Source organism: Sphaerodactylus townsendi, linkage group LG05 (assembly GCF_021028975.2).
Source record: "Sphaerodactylus townsendi isolate TG3544 linkage group LG05, MPM_Stown_v2.3, whole genome shotgun sequence".
NCBI classification, from domain to species: Eukaryota; Metazoa; Chordata; class Lepidosauria; order Squamata; family Sphaerodactylidae; genus Sphaerodactylus; species Sphaerodactylus townsendi.
In genome coordinates, this window is record NC_059429.1 from 138,689,794 (window position 1) to 138,714,345 (window position 24,552).

General features: G+C 71.3%; 1 protein-coding gene across 1 annotated transcript in view; it reads left to right on the forward strand.

Moving 5' to 3' along the window:
• The first annotated feature begins 7,771 nt into the window (after positions 1–7,771).
• The window catches only part of SLC12A5 (solute carrier family 12 member 5), a 121,031-nt gene continuing 104,250 nt past the window's right edge, over positions 7,772–24,552 (forward strand). Inside the window, exon 1 of the mRNA XM_048496365.1 lies at positions 7,772–7,956. Coding sequence (XP_048352322.1) covers positions 7,866–7,956 — 91 coding nt within the window. The 5' untranslated portion in view covers positions 7,772–7,865. The remainder of the gene's footprint in view (positions 7,957–24,552) is intronic.

Sequence of the window (24,552 nt, forward strand, 5' to 3'; positions counted from 1 at the left end):
CCTGGGCAAAACCTGAGTTGGATGCCCCCCACATGGGCAGCCACCCCACCATGACCCCCCCAATTTTTTTTGCACCAGGTCATTTCTAAATCATCATCCCATTATAGAAAATGCCCCAACTCACAAATCTGAACAGAGCAATGGTGAAACACACGGGTTCTTTGATAGAGATTGGTGAGGTAAAAGGCACGAAAGGCTGAGAATCCATGAATTGCAGGACCTGGAAGGGATTAACCCAGTTCAGGGAGTGACATTATTAGTCGCATTTGCTGTATGGAACCTTCACGTTCAAAGGCAGGATGCCTCTCGGGGAGGGGGCGAGGGCGTGGAGACGGAAAAGCGGACCCAACTAGTAACCCCCTCTCGGCACACACAAATAATTAGTAACCCACTCTCGGGAACTGGTGAGAACCTGCCGGATCCCACCTCTGGGCTCCCTGACCTGCCAGCTCTCTGTCCTGCCCTTCCAGGCCTCCCCAAGCGCAATGCCCACTCTGCCCAGCAGGGGCAGCCTTACAGTTCACGAGAGTTGAGAAGGGCGGCTTCAAGGAGGAGATTCCTCATTCTGTTATTCCCGTGGGGATATTTTGCCCCAGGCGCCAAAACCTCTGCTGCCTCCAGAGTCCTTCGGGGCTTGGGATTCAGATGCCAGTTCCCGAAAGCAGCTGTGGCACCTGCCTTCCTTGCCCACATTACCCCCCCCCCCTCTGGGCTGCCACTCATTCTCAGCCCCCTTGTAACCCACAGATAAAGGGTGAGTGTGGTGGAACATGGGGAGGGGGGGGGGTTGTAGGTTGCCTTAAGCGGGAGGGGCTGTATGTGCTGCTCTTCTCTTCATTCAGAGCCCTCCCCCCGATTTCTGTCCCCAGTGGCAGCTCTGGATAGGCTGAGGACAGGAATGGGGAAGGGAAGGGAAGGTGCTCTGCTTGCTGCGCACAAAACATCCAGCCTCAAAGGATTTCTGCTCCCCGTTTCCCAGAGTGGTGAAAAGTTCCACAGCATTCTTCAGGTGCGGCTTCACTGGGAGGAGACCTCTGTGATATTTTGTCCATTTCCACATCTGCCAGCAGAGGCCACGAGACCCTTGGAGCAGACTGGGGGCCACACTGGCCATTTTATTTTAAGTCCCTTTCCTAACAACGCTCTGCTCCGTGCTGCCCTTTTTCACTACTGCTGCAGCACCCTGGGGCCGACTCTTTCATTGAGCAGCTGCCTCCCACGACTCCATGTGGTTGAACGTCTGCCTCGAATGCCGTTCAATCCCTGGCACGTCCAGTGGAAAGGGATGAGGTCCGAGGTGATGGGACAGACCTGGAGAGCCGCTGCCCATCTGAGTCGGAGATTCTGACTTGGATGGTCTGGTGCTCTGGTTCCGTATCAGGCAGCTCCACCTGCGCCCACAGTGCCCCACACGTGTGTGTCCCTTCCCCTTGCGGGAGAGTAGTGGCCGAGTCCCCCCTCTGAGCCCCAGGGGGCGCTTCTATGCAGCTGCTGCCAAAGGAGCATCTTCTCACCATTATTCTCACCTTGAAGAAACCTCCACAGCCGTTTAGTCACACAAGCCTTTTGCCAGCCATGTGGCCTGGCCCCGGCCTATCACTGGGTGCAGCAGGAGGCATGCCCAGTGACTGTGTGCCCTGGGCCTTGTGAGCAGACTGGCACCCAGTGGTGGGATCCAAAAATTTTAGTAACAGGTTCCCATGGTGGTGGGATTCATAAAAGCTAATGGCGTAGCGCCAATGGGGCTGGGCGGGGCACGACGGGGGCGTGGCTGGGCATTCCAGGGGCGGGGCATTGCTGGGCAGGGCTGTGGCAAGGATGAAGCTGCTGTTCCGGTCCTTGGGCGGGAAACGAGTGCACACAGGCGCAGGCTGCCACGCACGCCGGTGCACCTCCTGCTAGACTGCTTCAAGTTCTGCGCGCTGCTGCTGAGAGGAGGGGCGTAACTAAGGCAAAAATCACGGGGCAAAATCACCCATTAGTAGCCCCCTCTTGGCACACACAAATAATTAGTAGCCTACTCTCGGGAACCCCATGCAGGTCCCACTGGATCCCACCTCTACAGGCACCCACATGATGTGCCGTGTGTGTGTGTAGTATCTGCCTTGCTTACATCCATGTCCCAGCCTCATTCCCAACCCCAAGGAGTTGCAGGATGCGGTAGTGTATGAACAGAATGGGGCTTGGTTGCCACAGGGGAAGGAGACAATGAAGCACATCTACAGTCAGCATCCTGAACTGTTCTAAATCTCATTAAACACAAACCTGCAGTATAGTAGTGGGGCTTGATTTATGGGGCAATTGGCACATCTAGGCGACACTGCGCTTTTTGTCGGCATAACTTTCCACCTCTGAAGGGACATGTTCCCAGGCTAAAAGGGATGGGGCCAACTCCACTGTCGTGCCAATGAGCCGCCCCCGTGGGGCTCCACCAGAGCTTGAGAGCAGCAGAGCCATGCAGAGGGCTCATGCCAGCATCCCAGAAGGAGTGGCGTAGTGGTTAAGAGCAGGTGCACTCTTATCTGGAGAACCGGGTTTGATTCCCTGCTCTGCCACTTGAGCTGTGGTGAACCAGATCAGCTTGTGCACTCCAACACATGCCAGCTGGGTGACCTTGGGCTAGTCACAGTTCTTCGGTGCTCTCTCAGCCCCACCTGCCTCACAGGGTGTTTGTTGTGGGGGGGGGGGGAGGGAAAGAAGATTATAAGTGAGTCTCCTTACAGGAGAGAAAGTGGGGGTATATATCCAAACTCCTCCTCCTCCTCCTCCTCCTCCTCCTCTTCTTCTTCTTCTTCTTCTTCTTCTTCTTCTTCTTCTTCTTCTTCTTCTTCCTTCTCCTCTCTCTCTCCCCCTCTCTCTCTTCTCTCTCTTCTCTCTCTCTCTCTCCCCTCTCTCTCTCTCTCCTCTCTTCTTCTTCTTCTTCTTCTTCTTCTTCTTCTTCTTCTTCTTCTTCTTCTTCTTCTTCTTCTTCTTCTTCTTCTTCTTCTTCATGGCTTGGAGATACACGAGCATAAAGGTCAGTCGGCTCCCTGAGTACATTCCCCCCCCCCCCCCCCCCCCCGTGTTCTATGTTCCTTGTAGCGTTCCTTCTCATTGAAACACCAGGTAGGACTTCCCTTTGCAGAAGGCTGGTTGATTTTCTCTGCAGGCTTCATTCCTCCATCTGCTTAACGATTCTCTCTTTAATAACACTTTCTATTAACTCACTTGCAGTCGAAATCAGACGACCTGGCCTTTAATTCCCCAGATTCCCTCTTGGCTGCTTCTTAAAATAAAAGACAATTGTGACATTTGAATGCTTTCCAGTCCTCTGGCACTGGTGAGAGGCTGATTTTAGCAAATGGTGACATACACTTTTTAGTCGATTTAAACATCCACATTCAAGTTCTTTAAGAATCCTCGAGGGTGTGACGCCGGGTCCTGGAGCCCCCAGTTTTCAGTTTGCCCAGGAGAAAGGCCCAACACAGGAAGGAGGACTTCACCTTTTGCCCTGAGCCCTTGAGGGAAGGCCTGAGGCTGGGGCTACAGCGTGGTCTGACCACCGTCTACTCAAGGCAAAGGTGAAAGGAGCCATAACACCGTGCTAGTTAAAATGGTCTGCTCATAGACGCTCATGGATCCCAGGGAACTCCAGAACGCTCTGGAACCTGTGTTGGGGGTGCAGAACACAAAGATCCTTGAAGCTATCAAGAAGGTCACCTGGCATAGTGGTTAAGAGCAGGGGGACTCTGATCTGGAGAGCCGAGTTTGATTCCCTACTCCTCCGCGTGAGCGGTGGACTCCTAACTGGTGAACTGGATTTGTTTCCCCCTCCTCCATATGACTGGCCACCCAGCAGGCTTCATGTGGATGAGTGGGGCCCAAGGTTGGCCCCCTATCTCTCCGAGGCCGACCTGGCCACTGTGGTCCATGCAACGGTCACCTCCAGGCTGGACTATTGTAACTTGCTCTACGCGGGCCTTCCCTTGCGGATGATCCGAAAACCAGCGGTCTTGAATTCTGCGGGCGCTTACCACTGGGTGGGTGGCCCCACCCAGAGAGAGCATATCACCTCCGTGCACAAGGCGTCAGCTCCACTGGCTCCCAGTTGAATTCTGGGTCACCTTCAAGGTGTTGGTGTTAACCTTTAAGGCCCTTCATGGCTTGGGTCCCTCATACCTTCGTGACCGTCTCACCCCATATGTCCCGGGTAGGCTTCTGTAATTGTGCACTGGTGGTCCCTGGCCTCTCCATGGTGCTGGGGTTGGCCTCTACTCCGGCTAGGGACTTCTACGGCCCTCACCCCTGCCCAGGAATGCTCTTCCATCTGAGGTGCGGGCCCTGCGGGATCTTGGAGAGTTCCACAGGGCCTGCAAAACGGGTTTGTTCCACCGGGTCTTTGGTGAGGCCGGCTGCAGGTTCCCCCTCCAGGATGTCCCTGTACGGCGTGCTATTCCATCATTAGCACGCCCAATATAACATCAAATAACATCCCCTCCCGGCTTTGGGATCAGGCGCTAGGCTTTATGCTTCTTGTTTTTGCACTATTGTCATTTTGTTTAATGCTGCTATGGTCTATGCTGTTATGGTTTTAATGGATTTTGTACATTGTTTTAATTTAACTTAATTTATTGTTGTCATGTTGTTCTTGGCCTGTTGGATACAATGTGGTCCTCCGGCTACTGTACACTGCCCAGAACCCTTCGGAGGTGGGCGGTTTAACAAATTTAATAAATAAATAAATAAATAAATAAATAAATAAATAAATAAATAAATAAATAAATAAATAAATAAGGTCAGTCACAGTTGTCTCTGAACTCTCTCAGCCCCACCCACTTCACAGGGTGTTTGTTGGGAGGGGGGAAGGGCAAGGAGATTGTCAGCCCCTTTGAGTCTCCTACAGGAGAGTCGGGGGGATATAAATCCAAACTCTTCTCTATTGTGGGGAGAAGAAGGAAAAATGAGCTTGTAAGCTGCTTTGAGTCTCCTTGCAGGGGAGAAAAGGTGGGGTATAAATCCAAATGTCGTCGTCGTCGTCGCCGCCGCCGCCGCCGCCGCCGCCGCCGCCGCCGCCGCCGTCTTCTTCTTCTTCTTCTTCTTCTTCTTCTTCTTCTTCTTCTTCTTCTTCTTCTTCTTCTTCTTCTTCTTCTTCTTCTTCTGACCTTGAACTCTCTCCTCCCGCTGGAGGCAAAATCCAGCCCCCTGTTTTACCATAGAGCTGGATAACCTGAAGAGGGATGCGTGACGCCCAGTATAGCTCTGGCAGAGAATGCTGCTGATCCCACTGAAAGACCTATGAACTGGTAGCAATGGAAGCAAAGAAATGTTATTTGTCCGACTACTACATCAGTCGTCTGCCTCTGAAATCTGAGTCTTTACTGTCTCAGGAACAGACGATTAAGTTTTGGGGCTCATCTGAAGAGGGTCTTCTGCAGGTGCCCCCCCTGCCCCTGGGAAAGAGCAGCAGCCATCTGCCCAGTGGGCCGCCTTCTGCTGTGGCCCCCACCCTGCAGAACAGAAAGGCTCCTGTGCTCGTGCGTAAAATAGGATTGTTCAGGAGGGCATGTCTATGAAGGGGAAAGGGCTGCACTGCAACAAAACTGCCCACAAATATACTTGGGTGAAGAGTGTGGACTGTGGTCTATGTGACTTTATGCAGCGTGCGCGGCCTGCCGCTGTCAGGACGATCCCTGACGATGCCATTTTTGTGCCGGCCAATGTGTCATGGCAATACTTATGCTTTGCTTCAGCTCTGTTTCAAATCCCTGCTTGGTTCCAGATTTCTACAATCCAAATCCTGCTGCCTTGTTCACTGGAAGTCTCAGCCTCTTGATAGTATTGACTGTGTCATCCCCATTGACCCCCAGTGAGAAAGGCAGACTATTTATGTAAAACAAAAAAAGAAAAAGAAAAACAGTAAAAGTAAAAAAGATAAATTGTCATGCCCTTATATAAAGCAGTGGTGCGACCGCACTTGGAGTCCTGTGTTCAGTTCTGGTCGCCACATCTCAAAAAGGATATTGAAGAGATAGAAAAAGTGCAGAGAAGGGCAACGGGGATGATTGAGGGACTGGAGCACCTTCCTTATGAGGAGAGGCTGCAGCATTTGGGACTCTTTAGTTTGGAGAGGAGACGTCTGAGGGGGGATATGATTGAAGTCTATAAAATTATGCATGGGGTAGAAAATGTGGACACAGAGAGCACTTTTTCTCTCTTTCTCACAATACTAGAACCAGGGGGCATTCATTGAAAATGCTAAAGAATTAGGACTAATCAAAGGAAAACATTTCTTCAATGAACGTGTGATTACAGAAAGTTTGGAATATGCTGCCACAGGAGGTGGTGATGGCCACTCACCTGGATAGCTTTAAAAGGGGCTTGGACAGATTTATGGAGGAGAAGTCGATCTCTGGCTCCCAATCTTGATCCTCTTTGATCTGAGATTGCAAATGCCTTAGCAGACCAGGTGCTCAGGAGCAGCAGCAGCCGCAGAAGGCCATTGCTTTCACCTCCTGCCTGTGAGAGCTCCCCAAGGCACCTGGTGGGCCACTGCGAGTAGCAGAAATCTGGACTAGATGGACTCTGGTCTGATCCAGCAGGCTTGTTCTTATGTTCTTATAAGCAGAAAATGGAAGCCTGGTCGTGGTGTGACCAGCTTTGGGGCCAGGCTCAGAGGTGAGATGCCATCGGGTGACTCCCAGTGAGAGGCCACAGAAAACACCAAAGGACACAAGGGCCCTCACACCTGGATGGGATTTTCCAAAGGCTTTTTTTTGGGGGGGGGATCCATTCTGGCCCCAGGCTGCTTCCATTCACCCCCTGATTTCCACTTGCATTTTTGTGCCTTCAGTTTCCACTCCTAGCTGCTATGAAGACCTCTTTTCAGGAAAGAGCTACAAAAACACTCCTTCCACCGCGGCAGCACATTCAGAGACCAAACTAAGGTGCTGGCTGTCCTGGGTGTTTTGGGTGGTGTGGCCGTGGCCGGGTAGTTTCAGTTTTCACCCACAGCTACGGATGGCATCTTTGGAGGCCTGTCACAGTACATGGTGTGTTTCTCTCTGGGTGTTCAGCGTGGCGTGTTTTGTGTACTTAGGAATCTGTTTTGTCAACAGAGTGAGGGCATCACCAGTGTGTTGAGATCGGCCAGCTGTGACTTGGTGGCATTTTCCACCCGCAGGTGTCAAACGACATCTGGGGGGGGGGCACCCCTTGCCTCTCCCTGGCTGCTGTTTCATGCAGAGGGATGCTTGTGGCCAGGACTGCAGACTGCGGAACTCCCTTCCACAACATTCTGTGGCCGGTGGTCTCACGGGTTGAGCAGCCTGAGTGACACTCGCTAGCAGCCCAGAGGGGTCCCGAGGCCGGCATCCCGTTTCCAGCTCGGGCGGGCCAGCTTCCCCGGAAGGAAGGGCCCCCGAGCAAAGGCGCCCTCCGGTGCCGCCGGCCGCCCCCCAGCAGGTAGACTGCCCGCCCGCGAGACCCAGGCGCTGAGGGCTCCTCCTCCCCGCGCCCAGACACAGCGGCGGGCGGTCTGTTCTCGCCCCCCGGCCCGTCTCCCACCGGAGCGCCCGTCGGAGCAGACCCCCCCCCCCGCAACTGCTTGGGCCGGCTACACAAAAGCCTCGCGCGCACCTGAGAGGGAGGGAGGGAGGGAGCCCCCGGGGCCGAGGGCGGGGGCGCGCCTGCGGACGGAGCCGCGCTAGGACCGCGCAGGGCGGCGGGCGCTCCGAGGCGGCGGGCGCAGCACCAGCCCCAGCCCCAGCAGCCGGAGCCGCCAGCGGGGAGCGGGCACCCCGGGTCAGCAAGCGGCCACTTGTGGCGGCCGAGAGGCGAGGCGAGGCGAGGCTGCAGCTGCGGAGCGCCCGGGGGCACGAGGGCCGGCCATGAGCCGCCGCTTCACGGTCACCGCCGGCGAGGAGCCGCGCTCGGGCGAGAGAGACGGAGCGCCGGTCTCGGGGCCGCCGGCTGGCCAAGGTAAAGGGCCGGAGCTCGCGGGGGGGGGGGGGCGGCGGTGGCCGCGCGTCTAGGGGGAGGGGGAGCGCGGGGCGGGGCGGGGGTCCGGGCTTGCGGCTTCTGGCTTGACCCGCCGCTGTCCGGAGCATCCCGCGGCTGGACGGCGCCCGGGGCCGCGCCAGGTGGGCTGGTCTGACCGGGTGGGACCGTCCCGTCGGGGAGAGGCCGAGGCACGCCCCCCTCTCCCGCGGAAGCAAGCGCGGCGCTCCGGAGGAAGGGGGCGGCCAGACTGAGTCCCGGCGGACCCGCTTGGCCTGAGGCGGGCAGACCCCCCACCCACCTCCCAGCACCCACCCACCCGCCTGCCCGCCTGTCTCCTGCTGCGGCTGCTGCAGGCCCGCCCCGGCTGGGCTTCCGGCGCCCGTTACCGGAGTCGTATCGATCGTGGAAACCCAAGCCCTGCAGCCGCTTCAGCGCTTTCCCGGCCTGACCTTCTCGCCCCTCTAAAGGGCGACTAGCTGGCGGGAATGGCTGCTGGGCGGCGGTGGGGTGGGGGCACCCGAGTGGGGGGCTGGGGCTGGCACTCCTGGGTGGGCATCGCGCCAAGAATTTCTGTAAGAAGGGGGGGGGGGAACTGAAGTGCAAACCAGCTTTCTTAGGCTTAGAGGCGCGGCGGTGGCCGAAAGGGCTCTCTGCGTGCGCTCAGAGGCACTCTTCTTGACTATTAACTGAAGAGCTGTATACCTTAAACACCTGGCCGATCGATCCCTTGGAGGCTGTCCCCCCCGCCCCCCCCCCGCAAGACTGTCCTGCTGCCCCCGCAGGCGGTGCCTAGGAAGCCTTCCTGGGGCAGAGTCTGTCTGTCCGTGTCTTGGAGATGTTCTGGCTTCGTGGCCCCAGCCGCTCCGTGGCTGTGATGGGAATGTTTGGTGGAGGCCGGTCTGCCCTCTGGGCGCCTCCCGGACTGGGATCTTGGAGGAGGGGCAAGCCCAGCCACAGGGCTTGAGCTGTCCGGTGTGCCCTCGGGCACAGGGGTGCCCAGGAGAGCTGCAGGTGCCACCCCTTTGTCGCTGCTGGGAACTTCTGGGAGGCGGCATCCTCCTGGCTGTGGAGACTGAACGGGGAAGGTTTCCTTCGGGCTTCCTCCCAGGAGCCAAGGGGGGCATTTGGACTGGGCAGCCACCTGGTGTGGGGCAGGGAGCTTTGCATGGGAGCCCAGAGCAGCGGTTGGAACCTGGTCCCCCGAAAGGCAAAGCTCTGCTGTGCCCACACTGTGCCCCACCCCTCCGGCTCTCTACCGTTTCCTCTGCCCGCTTATTACTGCCTTGGCATCCCCTGTGTAGCTTGTTGGCACATTAGTGAGGTTTATATATATATAAATATATACATATATATATATGTGAACCTATCTAGGGAGGGATGGAAGGCAGGAGAGCAAAGCCCGGTCTCACCAGCTCTTAGCAGCTAGTAAGCACGGTTTGTCCTGGGATGGGAGGCCTCTGAGGAAGACTCTAAAGAGGAAGGCAAGGGGAAACCCCCTCTGCTTCTCACTGGCCCTTGCTGGTGTCCCCGGAAGTTGGCTGTGACTTGACAGCACTTTACACACACACACACACACACATACACACACACAGTCTGCCAAGAACCTGAGACTGTTCTGGTTTAGGACAGCTTGCCTGTCTTGGGAGCTGCTGTTGCTCAGATCACACAAGCACTGCTCTTGGGAAACTTCCCTCCAGGGATGCTGTTGAGGGCTGGTGGTCAAAAGACAGAAAGTTGGAGTCAGTTGGAGTTTCTATAATAAAAAGAGTATTTATTAGTGAACTCCATTCTGGATAGAAAGGTAGGTAGACAGAGTCACTATGCTATCCTAATCTAGCTGGATGGAGATGGACGCGCGGAGCATCCATCCTCTCTCTAGGCATGGTAGGAATAGAAGAATGGAGAAGGGGTCGAGGAAGAAGCCGGAAGGAAGGAAGTCCCTGAGAGTATCAGTCTAACATCAAAGGGATAGAACCAGCATGATGGAGTAAAGGTGTCAAATCCCTAGGTCCCTCTCTAGCCACTGGCTCTCTAGTAAAACCCCCTCTGTAGGCTGAGGCAGGAAACAGTGTAACAGTGTAAAGTCCTTCACTTCCAACATGGTGTTCTGCCTGCCCCCCTCCACCCTCCCGGCCACCTCACGGAGATGCTGACAGACAGGAACCACACATGATGCAGCACAACTTCATTTGAGACCGGGAGACCAGCACGGGAGCTTCCGCCATCTCCGGGGGCTTTGCCTTCCATCCACGCCTGCGGGTGGTTCCCAGGGGGCCTCATGTCCAAGAGGGGAGCTGTTTGACAGGGCTGCATCCATTCAGATGGGTGGCAGTTGCTCTGGACCACCTATGGGGCTGGAGGTCAGTGACAGCCCCAGTTGGGTGGCTTCTCGTGGGGAGAAGAGAGTATGTCCGGGTGCAGAGGGGGGCTGGGGACGCCGTGAGGAGCTCGTGCCTGATCACCTGGGATGTCCAGCTGGTCCAGAACTTTGCCTTTGGGGGGTGGGTCTGTTGCATTAACAGGATAGGATCAGCCCCCTTTGCCTCCCCACTGGGAAGTAGCCCCTTCCAATTCCTGCCTGGTGCTGCCTGCAGCTACCCCTGAGGGCTGTTGGCTGCTCCTCCTTGGTGTCTTCTCGGGCGGGGAGGGGGCTTTTCCCTGCAACAAAAACGGAGTGGGTTGTCTTTGGGTTGACAGTGATGTTTGGTTGCAGGTGAAGGACTACAACTGAAAGTCCATTCCATAGGTGTCAAACTCGCAGCCCTCCAGATGTTATGCACTACAGTTCCCATCATCCCCTGCCAGCATCATGCTGGCAGAGGATGATGGGAACTGTAGTCCATAACATCTGGAGGGCCACAAGTTTGACGCCTGTGGTCCATTCCATTCCGCCCCCCCCCCCGGCTGAAGCCCATGGCTATGCCCCCCTGTTGGTCGGTGCCACTTGGCTGTAATGGCCACAGGTGTCACTTTGCCCAGGAGAGGGAGGTGTGGCCGGGAAGGTGGCGTCAGGTGTACCTTGCCCGGCTTACCTCTTATGACACCCCTCCCCCCATGTCAGGTCCTGGCTGTAGAGCTGTCGTGCCTGAAACGAAGCCTTGGGGAGACAGCCCAGCCACGGGGTCTGTGGACTTTGCTGTCTTGGGTGGGTTTTTGAGCCAAGGGCCAGCTCAGTTGGGGGAAGGGCTCTCCCTGTGCTCTTTCCACTGCCCTGAGACCCCCTCACTCTAAGTCCCCATGGTGGGGAAGGGCCTGACAGCATCCTATGCCACACACTCTTCCTTATGGGGCTCGGCAGGTTCTGGTTGGGGTGTTTACATATCTCAGGGTTCTACCATTGGTTTCTTGCGGGGTGTGTGGCTTGATCAGTACCTGGGAGCTTGCCATTGGCTAGGAGGTGAATTGGCACCCTGAGCACTTCAGCACCAACGGGAAGGCTCTTCGATGGGGCCCTCACCCCACGGTTTTGGCAGGGGCACCTTTGCATCTGCAAAAGTAGGCGTGCCCAGCCCAAAAGAGCTCAGGGAGTTGACTAACATTGGCCCCGCCCCTGACACACCCCTTTGGCGCCAGCACAAGCTCCTTCACTGGAGTTGCTACACCACCACGGCTGGGCTGGCCCACACCCATGGCATTCCTCTGCCACTCCTCTGCTCTGGCGTGTATGCCCCTCCGCCAGAATCAATGCCACCTGTGCCATGGCAAGCGGCATTTGTGTTGGCACCAGTGTCACGCTGCTTCCGTTGTGATACTGTGTCCAGTCCTGGCCCTGAGTGGGTCACACTGTTAGAGACCTAAGATCACTGGTGTCAAACTCGTGGCCCTCCATAACTGTAGTTATGGACTACAGTTCCCATCATCCCCTGCTGGCACGGCTAATTGCTCGTGCTAGCAGGGGATGATGGGAACTGTAGTCCGTAACATCTGGAGGGCCGTGAGTTTGACACCTGTGCCCAAGATGCTCCTGGGCTCAAATCTAACTGTTCCTCTCTGCAGACCAGCGCAGCTACCTTGCAGGACTGGTGTGTAATATGCACGCTCTTCCTAGCTCCTGATCTGGAAATGTGTCACCACGTATGGTGGCAGGTGCAGTTTTCAAGCTGCCTTCGAGGCCAGACCCGTGTGGAGTGCGTCCTGGCAGTAGTCAAGCCTCAAGGTCCGTGTGGCCGATGCTCCACATCATGGCCTGATTGGTCGGGTCAGGGGAGGGAGCGGTTTCCTGTGTGAAGTGGAGATGGAAGAACAGACGAATTCGTTTGATTCTTTGGCAAGAACCGCCGGGTCCAATATAGCCCACGGGCTCTTGGCTGAGTGTCCGTGAGGGCCACCTGGCCCACTGAGTGTGGGTGGCCTCAAGACCCCCCAAGACCTCAGCGGTTCTGCCCAGCACCCCTCGCACTCGGCCAGGATGCAGCCCCAGCCACGCGCGGGGAACCCAGGGCAGCATCCGTGCGCTGGAGGATACTGAGCTGTTTGTTGTGAGCATGATGCCTTCTTTGCATCGTTTCTAATTGTGTCCTGAGGAAGGTGGGCTATGAATAAATGATGAGGACTTGAAGGACGATCTTCTCCTGCGCTGTCTGGCCTGCCAGTCGAGATCTCCTTCCCAAGCGCTGTCCTTGGTGGCAGCCGGGGGCACCCCGAAGTAGGCCCGGCCCAGAGCTGGAAATTGGCCCAAGAGACTTTCCTGGCACCGTCTTGACACACCCAGCCACAGGGTCTCTATTCATCTGGCATCTTAATGAAAGGATTCCCACCGTCTCAGGCCATCTTTATGGTCCACTTCTAGCCTGAGGTCCACGTTGAGCGTCTTGTTTTAGGCCACAGCTGAGTGGAGCTTCTTCCAATGGCTTGCTTTAATGTTGCAGTGTTACAGTGGTGAGTTTTCACTTCGCGAGCAGCCCCCAGGTAGACGTCATAAGCATGTGAGAAAGAGCAGAACATCAGAACAAGCCAGCTGGATCAGACCAGAGTCCATCTAGTCCAGCTCTCTGCTACTCGCAGTGGCCCACCAGGTGCCTTTGGGAGCTCACATGCAGGAGGTGAAAGCAATGGCCTTCTGCTGCTGCTGCTGCTGCTCCCGATCACCTGGTCTGTTGAGGCATTTGCAATCTCAGATCAAGGAGGATCAAGATTGGTAGCCATAGATCGACTCCTCCTCCATCAATCTGTCCAAGCCCTTTTTAAAGCTAATTAAAGAAGATTATGTCCTGCCATCTGCCCAGCTGGATCCCACCTTTCCTGTTGCCCCTCCCATGGTGGGTTTGGCCCGGCAGTCCAGTCATGTGTCGAGTAAGAGCTGGACCGAGTGCTGTGGAGAGGTCCTTTGGTCCTGGGGGGGTGGGCTGCTTTGGAGCTGTGCTTTCCCCATTTAACCTGCTAGTCATGTTCCAAGCTCTTACCAGTTCTGGTAATGCTCGTAGCCTCGATCCAGCATGGTTCGATTGGGGGCATGGTGTGTGTGTTGGGGTGTGTTGTGCACCCATTTGAGTCACACACAGATGCTTGTGGGGTAGCTGCCATGAAGTAGCTGTCACAAGCAGAACTTTTCTGTCACCCCATTTCTGCTTGCCCTTTGAGCTGGCTTAACCATCCTGAAAAATCTGCAGTAGCAGAACATGTCTTAAACAAAACTGGACATAACATCTTATTTGAAAACACTGAAATTCTGGACAATTCAGAAGGTTACTGTGTCAGACTGCACAGGGAGGCCACTGAAATTCACAAACACCAAGACAACTTCAACAAGAAAGAAGAGACTCTGAGAATTAACAAAGCTTGGCTACCAGTACTTAAAAACATCAGAATCAAAGGCCAAGGGCAGGCTAAGTTCATGGACAATGAACTCCACCCAGACACAGGATTTGCATTCACCAATACTGCTGCTGCTGCAGGGCATGAAAATGTGAATTACTCCCTGGACTGAAAACCCCCACCTGCAATACCATATTATCCACCACACCTTTGCATAGCAAGTTGCACCCAAACACTCACTGATTGGTTCCCCTCCATGGGACATGGACTGTATATACCCCAAACATTCCCTTCTCTCTGAACATAGTGTGTAACATACTTCTCTCTGTGATACACCTCTGAAGATGCCAGCCACAGATGCAGGCGAAACATTAGGAACAAGATCTACCAGACAATGGCCAGACAGCCTGGAAAACCCACAATACATAAAACACCATCATTTATTCTGAAAGAGGAAGGAAAATGTGATTTTGGTGCCAGCCTCTTTCAGGGTAGGATGGGGATCGTGTGGGTGAGGGGCATGAAGATTTACAGTGGGGGTCAAAGTTAAATTGAAGGATTGAGGGACTGGAGCACCTTCCCGATGAGGAGAGGCTGCAGCGTTTGGGACTCTTTAGTTTGGAGAGGAGACGTCTGAGGGGGGATATGATTGAAGTCTATCCCCACCCCCCCCCCCCCCCGCCCCCCCCCCCCCCCCGCCCCCTCCCCCCCCCCCCCCCCTGCCCCCCCCCCCCCCCCCGCCCCCACCCCCCCCCCCGCCCCCCCCCCCCCCCCCCACCCCCCCCCCCCCCCCCCCCCCCCCCCCCCCCCCCCCCCCCCCCCCCCCCCCCCCCCCCGCCCTCGCCCCCCCCCCCCCCCCCCCCCCCCCCCCCACCCCCCCCCCCCCCCCCCCCCCCCCCCCCCCACCCCCCCCCCCCCCCACCCCCCCCCCCCCCCACCCCCCCCCCCCCCCACCCCCCCCCCCCCCCACCCCCCCCCCCCCCCACCCCCCCCCCCCCCCACCCCCCCCCCCCCCCACCCCCCCCCCCCCCCACCCCCCCCCCCCCCCACCCCCCCCCCCCCCCACCCCCCCCCCCCCCCACCCCCCCCCCCCCCCACCCCCCCCCCCCCCCACCCCCCCCCCCCCCCACCCCCCCCCCCCCCCACCCCCCCCCCCCCCCACCCCCCCCCCCCCCCACCCCCCCCCCCCCCCACCCCCCCCCCCCCCCACCCCCCCCCCCCCCCACCCCCCCCCCCCCCCACCCCCCCCCCCCCCCACCCCCCCCCCCCCCCACCCCCCCCCCCCCCCACCCCCCCCCCCCCCCACCCCCCCCCCCCCCCACCCCCCCCCCCCCCCACCCCCCCCCCCCCCCACCCCCCCCCCCCCCCACCCCCCCCCCCCCCCACCCCCCCCCCCCCCCACCCCCCCCCCCCCCCACCCCCCCCCCCCCCCACCCCCCCCCCCCCCCACCCCCCCCCCCCCCCACCCCCCCCCCCCCCCACCCCCCCCCCCCCCCACCCCCCCCCCCCCCCACCCCCCCCCCCCCCCACCCCCCCCCCCCCCCACCCCCCCCCCCCCCCACCCCCCCCCCCCCCCACCCCCCCCCCCCCCCACCCCCCCCCCCCCCCACCCCCCCCCCCCCCCACCCCCCCCCCCCCCCACCCCCCCCCCCCCCCACCCCCCCCCCCCCCCACCCCCCCCCCCCCCCACCCCCCCCCCCCCCCACCCCCCCCCCCCCCCACCCCCCCCCCCCCCCACCCCCCCCCCCCCCCACCCCCCCCCCCCCCCACCCCCCCCCCCCCCCACCCCCCCCCCCCCCCACCCCCCCCCCCCCCCACCCCCCCCCCCCCCCACCCCCCCCCCCCCCCACCCCCCCCCCCCCCCACCCCCCCCCCCCCCCACCCCCCCCCCCCCCCACCCCCCCCCCCCCCCACCCCCCCCCCCCCCCACCCCCCCCCCCCCCCACCCCCCCCCCCCCCCACCCCCCCCCCCCCCCACCCCCCCCCCCCCCCACCCCCCCCCCCCCCCACCCCCCCCCCCCCCCACCCCCCCCCCCCCCCACCCCCCCCCCCCCCCACCCCCCCCCCCCCCCACCCCCCCCCCCCCCCACCCCCCCCCCCCCCCACCCCCCCCCCCCCCCACCCCCCCCCCCCCCCACCCCCCCCCCCCCCCACCCCCCCCCCCCCCCACCCCCCCCCCCCCCCACCCCCCCCCCCCCCCACCCCCCCCCCCCCCCACCCCCCCCCCCCCCCACCCCCCCCCCCCCCCACCCCCCCCCCCCCCCACCCCCCCCCCCCCCCACCCCCCCCCCCCCCCACCCCCCCCCCCCCCCACCCCCCCCCCCCCCCACCCCCCCCCCCCCCCACCCCCCCCCCCCCCCACCCCCCCCCCCCCCCACCCCCCCCCCCCCCCACCCCCCCCCCCCCCCACCCCCCCCCCCCCCCACCCCCCCCCCCCCCCACCCCCCCCCCCCCCCACCCCCCCCCCCCCCCACCCCCCCCCCCCCCCACCCCCCCCCCCCCCCACCCCCCCCCCCCCCCACCCCCCCCCCCCCCCACCCCCCCCCCCCCCCACCCCCCCCCCCCCCCACCCCCCCCCCCCCCCACCCCCCCCCCCCCCCACCCCCCCCCCCCCCCACCCCCCCCCCCCCCCACCCCCCCCCCCCCCCACCCCCCCCCCCCCCCACCCCCCCCCCCCCCCACCCCCCCCCCCCCCCACCCCCCCCCCCCCCCACCCCCCCCCCCCCCCACCCCCCCCCCCCCCCACCCCCCCCCCCCCCCACCCCCCCCCCCCCCCACCCCCCCCCCCCCCCACCCCCCCCCCCCCCCACCCCCCCCCCCCCCCACCCCCCCCCCCCCCCACCCCCCCCCCCCCCCACCCCCCCCCCCCCCCACCCCCCCCCCCCCCCACCCCCCCCCCCCCCCACCCCCCCCCCCCCCCACCCCCCCCCCCCCCCACCCCCCCCCCCCCCCACCCCCCCCCCCCCCCACCCCCCCCCCCCCCCACCCCCCCCCCCCCCCACCCCCCCCCCCCCCCACCCCCCCCCCCCCCCACCCCCCCCCCCCCCCACCCCCCCCCCCCCCCACCCCCCCCCCCCCCCACCCCCCCCCCCCCCCACCCCCCCCCCCCCCCACCCCCCCCCCCCCCCACCCCCCCCCCCCCCCACCCCCCCCCCCCCCCACCCCCCCCCCCCCCCACCCCCCCCCCCCCCCACCCCCCCCCCCCCCCACCCCCCCCCCCCCCCACCCCCCCCCCCCCCCACCCCCCCCCCCCCCCACCCCCCCCCCCCCCCACCCCCCCCCCCCCCCACCCCCCCCCCCCCCCACCCCCCCCCCCCCCCACCCCCCCCCCCCCCCACCCCCCCCCCCCCCCACCCCCCCCCCCCCCCACCCCCCCCCCCCCCCACCCCCCCCCCCCCCCACCCCCCCCCCCCCCCACCCCCCCCCCCCCCCACCCCCCCCCCCCCCCACCCCCCCCCCCCCCCACCCCCCCCCCCCCCCACCCCCCCCCCCCCCCACCCCCCCCCCCCCCCACCCCCCCCCCCCCCCACCCCCCCCCCCCCCCACCCCCCCCCCCCCCCACCCCCCCCCCCCCCCACCCCCCCCCCCCCCCACCCCCCCCCCCCCCCACCCCCCCCCCCCCCCACCCCCCCCCCCCCCCACCCCCCCCCCCCCCCACCCCCCCCCCCCCCCACCCCCCCCCCCCCCCACCCCCCCCCCCCCCCACCCCCCCCCCCCCCCACCCCCCCCCCCCCCCACCCCCCCCCCCCCCCACCCCCCCCCCCCCCCACCCCCCCCCCCCCCCACCCCCCCCCCCCCCCACCCCCCCCCCCCCCCACCCCCCCCCCCCCCCACCCCCCCCCCCCCCCACCCCCCCCCCCCCCCACCCCCCCCCCCCCCCACCCCCCCCCCCCCCCACCCCCCCCCCCCCCCACCCCCCCCCCCCCCCACCCCCCCCCCCCCCCACCCCCCCCCCCCCCCACCCCCCCCCCCCCCCACCCCCCCCCCCCCCCACCCCCCCCCCCCCCCACCCCCCCCCCCCCCCACCCCCCCCCCCCCCCACCCCCCCCCCCCCCCACCCCCCCCCCCCCCCACCCCCCCCCCCCCCCACCCCCCCCCCCCCCCACCCCCCCCCCCCCCCACCCCCCCCCCCCCCCACCCCCCCCCCCCCCCACCCCCCCCCCCCCCCACCCCCCCCCCCCCCCACCCCCCCCCCCCCCCACCCCCCCCCCCCCCCACCCCCCCCCCCCCCCACCCCCCCCCCCCCCCACCCCCCCCCCCCCCCACCCCCCCCCCCCCCCACCCCCCCCCCCCCCCACCCCCCCCCCCCCCCACCCCCCCCCCCCCCCACCCCCCCCCCCCCCCACCCCCCCCCCCCCCCACCCCCCCCCCCCCCCACCCCCCCCCCCCCCCACCCCCCCCCCCCCCCACCCCCCCCCCCCCCCACCCCCCCCCCCCCCCACCCCCCCCCCCCCCCACCCCCCCCCCCCCCCACCCCCCCCCCCCCCCACCCCCCCCCCCCCCCACCCCCCCCCCCCCCCACCCCCCCCCCCCCCCACCCCCCCCCCCCCCCACCCCCCCCCCCCCCCACCCCCCCCCCCCCCCACCCCCCCCCCCCCCCACCCCCCCCCCCCCCCACCCCCCCCCCCCCCCACCCCCCCCCCCCCCCACCCCCCCCCCCCCCCACCCCCCCCCCCCCCCACCCCCCCCCCCCCCCACCCCCCCCCCCCCCCACCCCCCCCCCCCCCCACCCCCCCCCCCCCCCACCCCCCCCCCCCCCCACCCCCCCCCCCCCCCACCCCCCCCCCCCCCCACCCCCCCCCCCCCCCACCCCCCCCCCCCCCCACCCCCCCCCCCCCCCACCCCCCCCCCCCCCCACCCCCCCCCCCCCCCACCCCCCCCCCCCCCCACCCCCCCCCCCCCCCACCCCCCCCCCCCCCCACCCCCCCCCCCCCCCACCCCCCCCCCCCCCCACCCCCCCCCCCCCCCACCCCCCCCCCCCCCCACCCCCCCCCCCCCCCACCCCCCCCCCCCCCCACCCCCCCCCCCCCCCACCCCCCCCCCCCCCCACCCCCCCCCCCCCCCACCCCCCCCCCCCCCCACCCCCCCCCCCCCCCACCCCCCCCCCCCCCCACCCCCCCCCCCCCCCACCCCCCCCCCCCCCCACCCCCCCCCCCCCCCACCCCCCCCCCCCCCCACCCCCCCCCCCCCCCACCCCCCCCCCCCCCCACCCCCCCCCCCCCCCACCCCCCCCCCCCCCCACCCCCCCCCCCCCCCACCCCCCCCCCCCCCCACCCCCCCCCCCCCCCACCCCCCCCCCCCCCCACCCCCCCCCCCCCCCACCCCCCCCCCCCCCCACCCCCCCCCCCCCCCACCCCCCCCCCCCCCCACCCCCCCCCCCCCCCACCCCCCCCCCCCCCCACCCCCCCCCCCCCCCACCCCCCCCCCCCCCCACCCCCCCCCCCCCCCACCCCCCCCCCCCCCCACCCCCCCCCCCCCCCACCCCCCCCCCCCCCCACCCCCCCCCCCCCCCACCCCCCCCCCCCCCCACCCCCCCCCCCCCCCACCCCCCCCCCCCCCCACCCCCCCCCCCCCCCACCCCCCCCCCCCCCCACCCCCCCCCCCCCCCACCCCCCCCCCCCCCCACCCCCCCCCCCCCCCACCCCCCCCCCCCCCCACCCCCCCCCCCCCCCACCCCCCCCCCCCCCCACCCCCCCCCCCCCCCACCCCCCCCCCCCCCCACCCCCCCCCCCCCCCACCCCCCCCCCCCCCCACCCCCCCCCCCCCCCACCCCCCCCCCCCCCCACCCCCCCCCCCCCCCACCCCCCCCCCCCCCCACCCCCCCCCCCCCCCACCCCCCCCCCCCCCCACCCCCCCCCCCCCCCACCCCCCCCCCCCCCCACCCCCCCCCCCCCCCACCCCCCCCCCCCCCCACCCCCCCCCCCCCCCACCCCCCCCCCCCCCCACCCCCCCCCCCCCCCACCCCCCCCCCCCCCCACCCCCCCCCCCCCCCACCCCCCCCCCCCCCCACCCCCCCCCCCCCCCACCCCCCCCCCCCCCCACCCCCCCCCCCCCCCACCCCCCCCCCCCCCCACCCCCCCCCCCCCCCACCCCCCCCCCCCCCCACCCCCCCCCCCCCCCACCCCCCCCCCCCCCCACCCCCCCCCCCCCCCACCCCCCCCCCCCCCCACCCCCCCCCCCCCCCACCCCCCCCCCCCCCCACCCCCCCCCCCCCCCACCCCCCCCCCCCCCCACCCCCCCCCCCCCCCACCCCCCCCCCCCCCCACCCCCCCCCCCCCCCACCCCCCCCCCCCCCCACCCCCCCCCCCCCCCACCCCCCCCCCCCCCCACCCCCCCCCCCCCCCACCCCCCCCCCCCCCCACCCCCCCCCCCCCCCACCCCCCCCCCCCCCCACCCCCCCCCCCCCCCACCCCCCCCCCCCCCCACCCCCCCCCCCCCCCACCCCCCCCCCCCCCCACCCCCCCCCCCCCCCACCCCCCCCCCCCCCCACCCCCCCCCCCCCCCACCCCCCCCCCCCCCCACCCCCCCCCCCCCCCACCCCCCCCCCCCCCCACCCCCCCCCCCCCCCACCCCCCCCCCCCCCCACCCCCCCCCCCCCCCACCCCCCCCCCCCCCCACCCCCCCCCCCCCCCACCCCCCCCCCCCCCCACCCCCCCCCCCCCCCACCCCCCCCCCCCCCCACCCCCCCCCCCCCCCACCCCCCCCCCCCCCCACCCCCCCCCCCCCCCACCCCCCCCCCCCCCCACCCCCCCCCCCCCCCACCCCCCCCCCCCCCCACCCCCCCCCCCCCCCACCCCCCCCCCCCCCCACCCCCCCCCCCCCCCACCCCCCCCCCCCCCCACCCCCCCCCCCCCCCACCCCCCCCCCCCCCCACCCCCCCCCCCCCCCACCCCCCCCCCCCCCCACCCCCCCCCCCCCCCACCCCCCCCCCCCCCCACCCCCCCCCCCCCCCACCCCCCCCCCCCCCCACCCCCCCCCCCCCCCACCCCCCCCCCCCCCCACCCCCCCCCCCCCCCACCCCCCCCCCCCCCCACCCCCCCCCCCCCCCACCCCCCCCCCCCCCCACCCCCCCCCCCCCCCACCCCCCCCCCCCCCCACCCCCCCCCCCCCCCACCCCCCCCCCCCCCCACCCCCCCCCCCCCCCACCCCCCCCCCCCCCCACCCCCCCCCCCCCCCACCCCCCCCCCCCCCCACCCCCCCCCCCCCCCACCCCCCCCCCCCCCCACCCCCCCCCCCCCCCACCCCCCCCCCCCCCCACCCCCCCCCCCCCCCACCCCCCCCCCCCCCCACCCCCCCCCCCCCCCACCCCCCCCCCCCCCCACCCCCCCCCCCCCCCACCCCCCCCCCCCCCCACCCCCCCCCCCCCCCACCCCCCCCCCCCCCCACCCCCCCCCCCCCCCACCCCCCCCCCCCCCCACCCCCCCCCCCCCCCACCCCCCCCCCCCCCCACCCCCCCCCCCCCCCACCCCCCCCCCCCCCCACCCCCCCCCCCCCCCACCCCCCCCCCCCCCCACCCCCCCCCCCCCCCACCCCCCCCCCCCCCCACCCCCCCCCCCCCCCACCCCCCCCCCCCCCCACCCCCCCCCCCCCCCACCCCCCCCCCCCCCCACCCCCCCCCCCCCCCACCCCCCCCCCCCCCCACCCCCCCCCCCCCCCACCCCCCCCCCCCCCCACCCCCCCCCCCCCCCACCCCCCCCCCCCCCCACCCCCCCCCCCCCCCACCCCCCCCCCCCCCCACCCCCCCCCCCCCCCACCCCCCCCCCCCCCCACCCCCCCCCCCCCCCACCCCCCCCCCCCCCCACCCCCCCCCCCCCCCACCCCCCCCCCCCCCCACCCCCCCCCCCCCCCACCCCCCCCCCCCCCCACCCCCCCCCCCCCCCACCCCCCCCCCCCCCCACCCCCCCCCCCCCCCACCCCCCCCCCCCCCCACCCCCCCCCCCCCCCACCCCCCCCCCCCCCCACCCCCCCCCCCCCCCACCCCCCCCCCCCCCCACCCCCCCCCCCCCCCACCCCCCCCCCCCCCCACCCCCCCCCCCCCCCACCCCCCCCCCCCCCCACCCCCCCCCCCCCCCACCCCCCCCCCCCCCCACCCCCCCCCCCCCCCACCCCCCCCCCCCCCCACCCCCCCCCCCCCCCACCCCCCCCCCCCCCCACCCCCCCCCCCCCCCACCCCCCCCCCCCCCCACCCCCCCCCCCCCCCACCCCCCCCCCCCCCCACCCCCCCCCCCCCCCACCCCCCCCCCCCCCCACCCCCCCCCCCCCCCACCCCCCCCCCCCCCCACCCCCCCCCCCCCCCACCCCCCCCCCCCCCCACCCCCCCCCCCCCCCACCCCCCCCCCCCCCCACCCCCCCCCCCCCCCACCCCCCCCCCCCCCCACCCCCCCCCCCCCCCACCCCCCCCCCCCCCCACCCCCCCCCCCCCCCACCCCCCCCCCCCCCCACCCCCCCCCCCCCCCACCCCCCCCCCCCCCCACCCCCCCCCCCCCCCACCCCCCCCCCCCCCCACCCCCCCCCCCCCCCACCCCCCCCCCCCCCCACCCCCCCCCCCCCCCACCCCCCCCCCCCCCCACCCCCCCCCCCCCCCACCCCCCCCCCCCCCCACCCCCCCCCCCCCCCACCCCCCCCCCCCCCCACCCCCCCCCCCCCCCACCCCCCCCCCCCCCCACCCCCCCCCCCCCCCACCCCCCCCCCCCCCCACCCCCCCCCCCCCCCACCCCCCCCCCCCCCCACCCCCCCCCCCCCCCACCCCCCCCCCCCCCCACCCCCCCCCCCCCCCACCCCCCCCCCCCCCCACCCCCCCCCCCCCCCACCCCCCCCCCCCCCCACCCCCCCCCCCCCCCACCCCCCCCCCCCCCCACCCCCCCCCCCCCCCACCCCCCCCCCCCCCCACCCCCCCCCCCCCCCACCCCCCCCCCCCCCCACCCCCCCCCCCCCCCACCCCCCCCCCCCCCCACCCCCCCCCCCCCCCACCCCCCCCCCCCCCCACCCCCCCCCCCCCCCACCCCCCCCCCCCCCCACCCCCCCCCCCCCCCACCCCCCCCCCCCCCCACCCCCCCCCCCCCCCACCCCCCCCCCCCCCCACCCCCCCCCCCCCCCACCCCCCCCCCCCCCCACCCCCCCCCCCCCCCACCCCCCCCCCCCCCCACCCCCCCCCCCCCCCACCCCCCCCCCCCCCCACCCCCCCCCCCCCCCACCCCCCCCCCCCCCCACCCCCCCCCCCCCCCACCCCCCCCCCCCCCCACCCCCCCCCCCCCCCACCCCCCCCCCCCCCCACCCCCCCCCCCCCCCACCCCCCCCCCCCCCCACCCCCCCCCCCCCCCACCCCCCCCCCCCCCCACCCCCCCCCCCCCCCACCCCCCCCCCCCCCCACCCCCCCCCCCCCCCACCCCCCCCCCCCCCCACCCCCCCCCCCCCCCACCCCCCCCCCCCCCCACCCCCCCCCCCCCCCACCCCCCCCCCCCCCCACCCCCCCCCCCCCCCACCCCCCCCCCCCCCCACCCCCCCCCCCCCCCACCCCCCCCCCCCCCCACCCCCCCCCCCCCCCACCCCCCCCCCCCCCCACCCCCCCCCCCCCCCACCCCCCCCCCCCCCCACCCCCCCCCCCCCCCACCCCCCCCCCCCCCCACCCCCCCCCCCCCCCACCCCCCCCCCCCCCCACCCCCCCCCCCCCCCACCCCCCCCCCCCCCCACCCCCCCCCCCCCCCACCCCCCCCCCCCCCCACCCCCCCCCCCCCCCACCCCCCCCCCCCCCCACCCCCCCCCCCCCCCACCCCCCCCCCCCCCCACCCCCCCCCCCCCCCACCCCCCCCCCCCCCCACCCCCCCCCCCCCCCACCCCCCCCCCCCCCCACCCCCCCCCCCCCCCACCCCCCCCCCCCCCCACCCCCCCCCCCCCCCACCCCCCCCCCCCCCCACCCCCCCCCCCCCCCACCCCCCCCCCCCCCCACCCCCCCCCCCCCCCACCCCCCCCCCCCCCCACCCCCCCCCCCCCCCACCCCCCCCCCCCCCCACCCCCCCCCCCCCCCACCCCCCCCCCCCCCCACCCCCCCCCCCCCCCACCCCCCCCCCCCCCCACCCCCCCCCCCCCCCACCCCCCCCCCCCCCCACCCCCCCCCCCCCCCACCCCCCCCCCCCCCCACCCCCCCCCCCCCCCACCCCCCCCCCCCCCCACCCCCCCCCCCCCCCACCCCCCCCCCCCCCCACCCCCCCCCCCCCCCACCCCCCCCCCCCCCCACCCCCCCCCCCCCCCACCCCCCCCCCCCCCCACCCCCCCCCCCCCCCACCCCCCCCCCCCCCCACCCCCCCCCCCCCCCACCCCCCCCCCCCCCCACCCCCCCCCCCCCCCACCCCCCCCCCCCCCCACCCCCCCCCCCCCCCACCCCCCCCCCCCCCCACCCCCCCCCCCCCCCACCCCCCCCCCCCCCCACCCCCCCCCCCCCCCACCCCCCCCCCCCCCCACCCCCCCCCCCCCCCACCCCCCCCCCCCCCCACCCCCCCCCCCCCCCACCCCCCCCCCCCCCCACCCCCCCCCCCCCCCACCCCCCCCCCCCCCCACCCCCCCCCCCCCCCACCCCCCCCCCCCCCCACCCCCCCCCCCCCCCACCCCCCCCCCCCCCCACCCCCCCCCCCCCCCACCCCCCCCCCCCCCCACCCCCCCCCCCCCCCACCCCCCCCCCCCCCCACCCCCCCCCCCCCCCACCCCCCCCCCCCCCCACCCCCCCCCCCCCCCACCCCCCCCCCCCCCCACCCCCCCCCCCCCCCACCCCCCCCCCCCCCCACCCCCCCCCCCCCCCACCCCCCCCCCCCCCCACCCCCCCCCCCC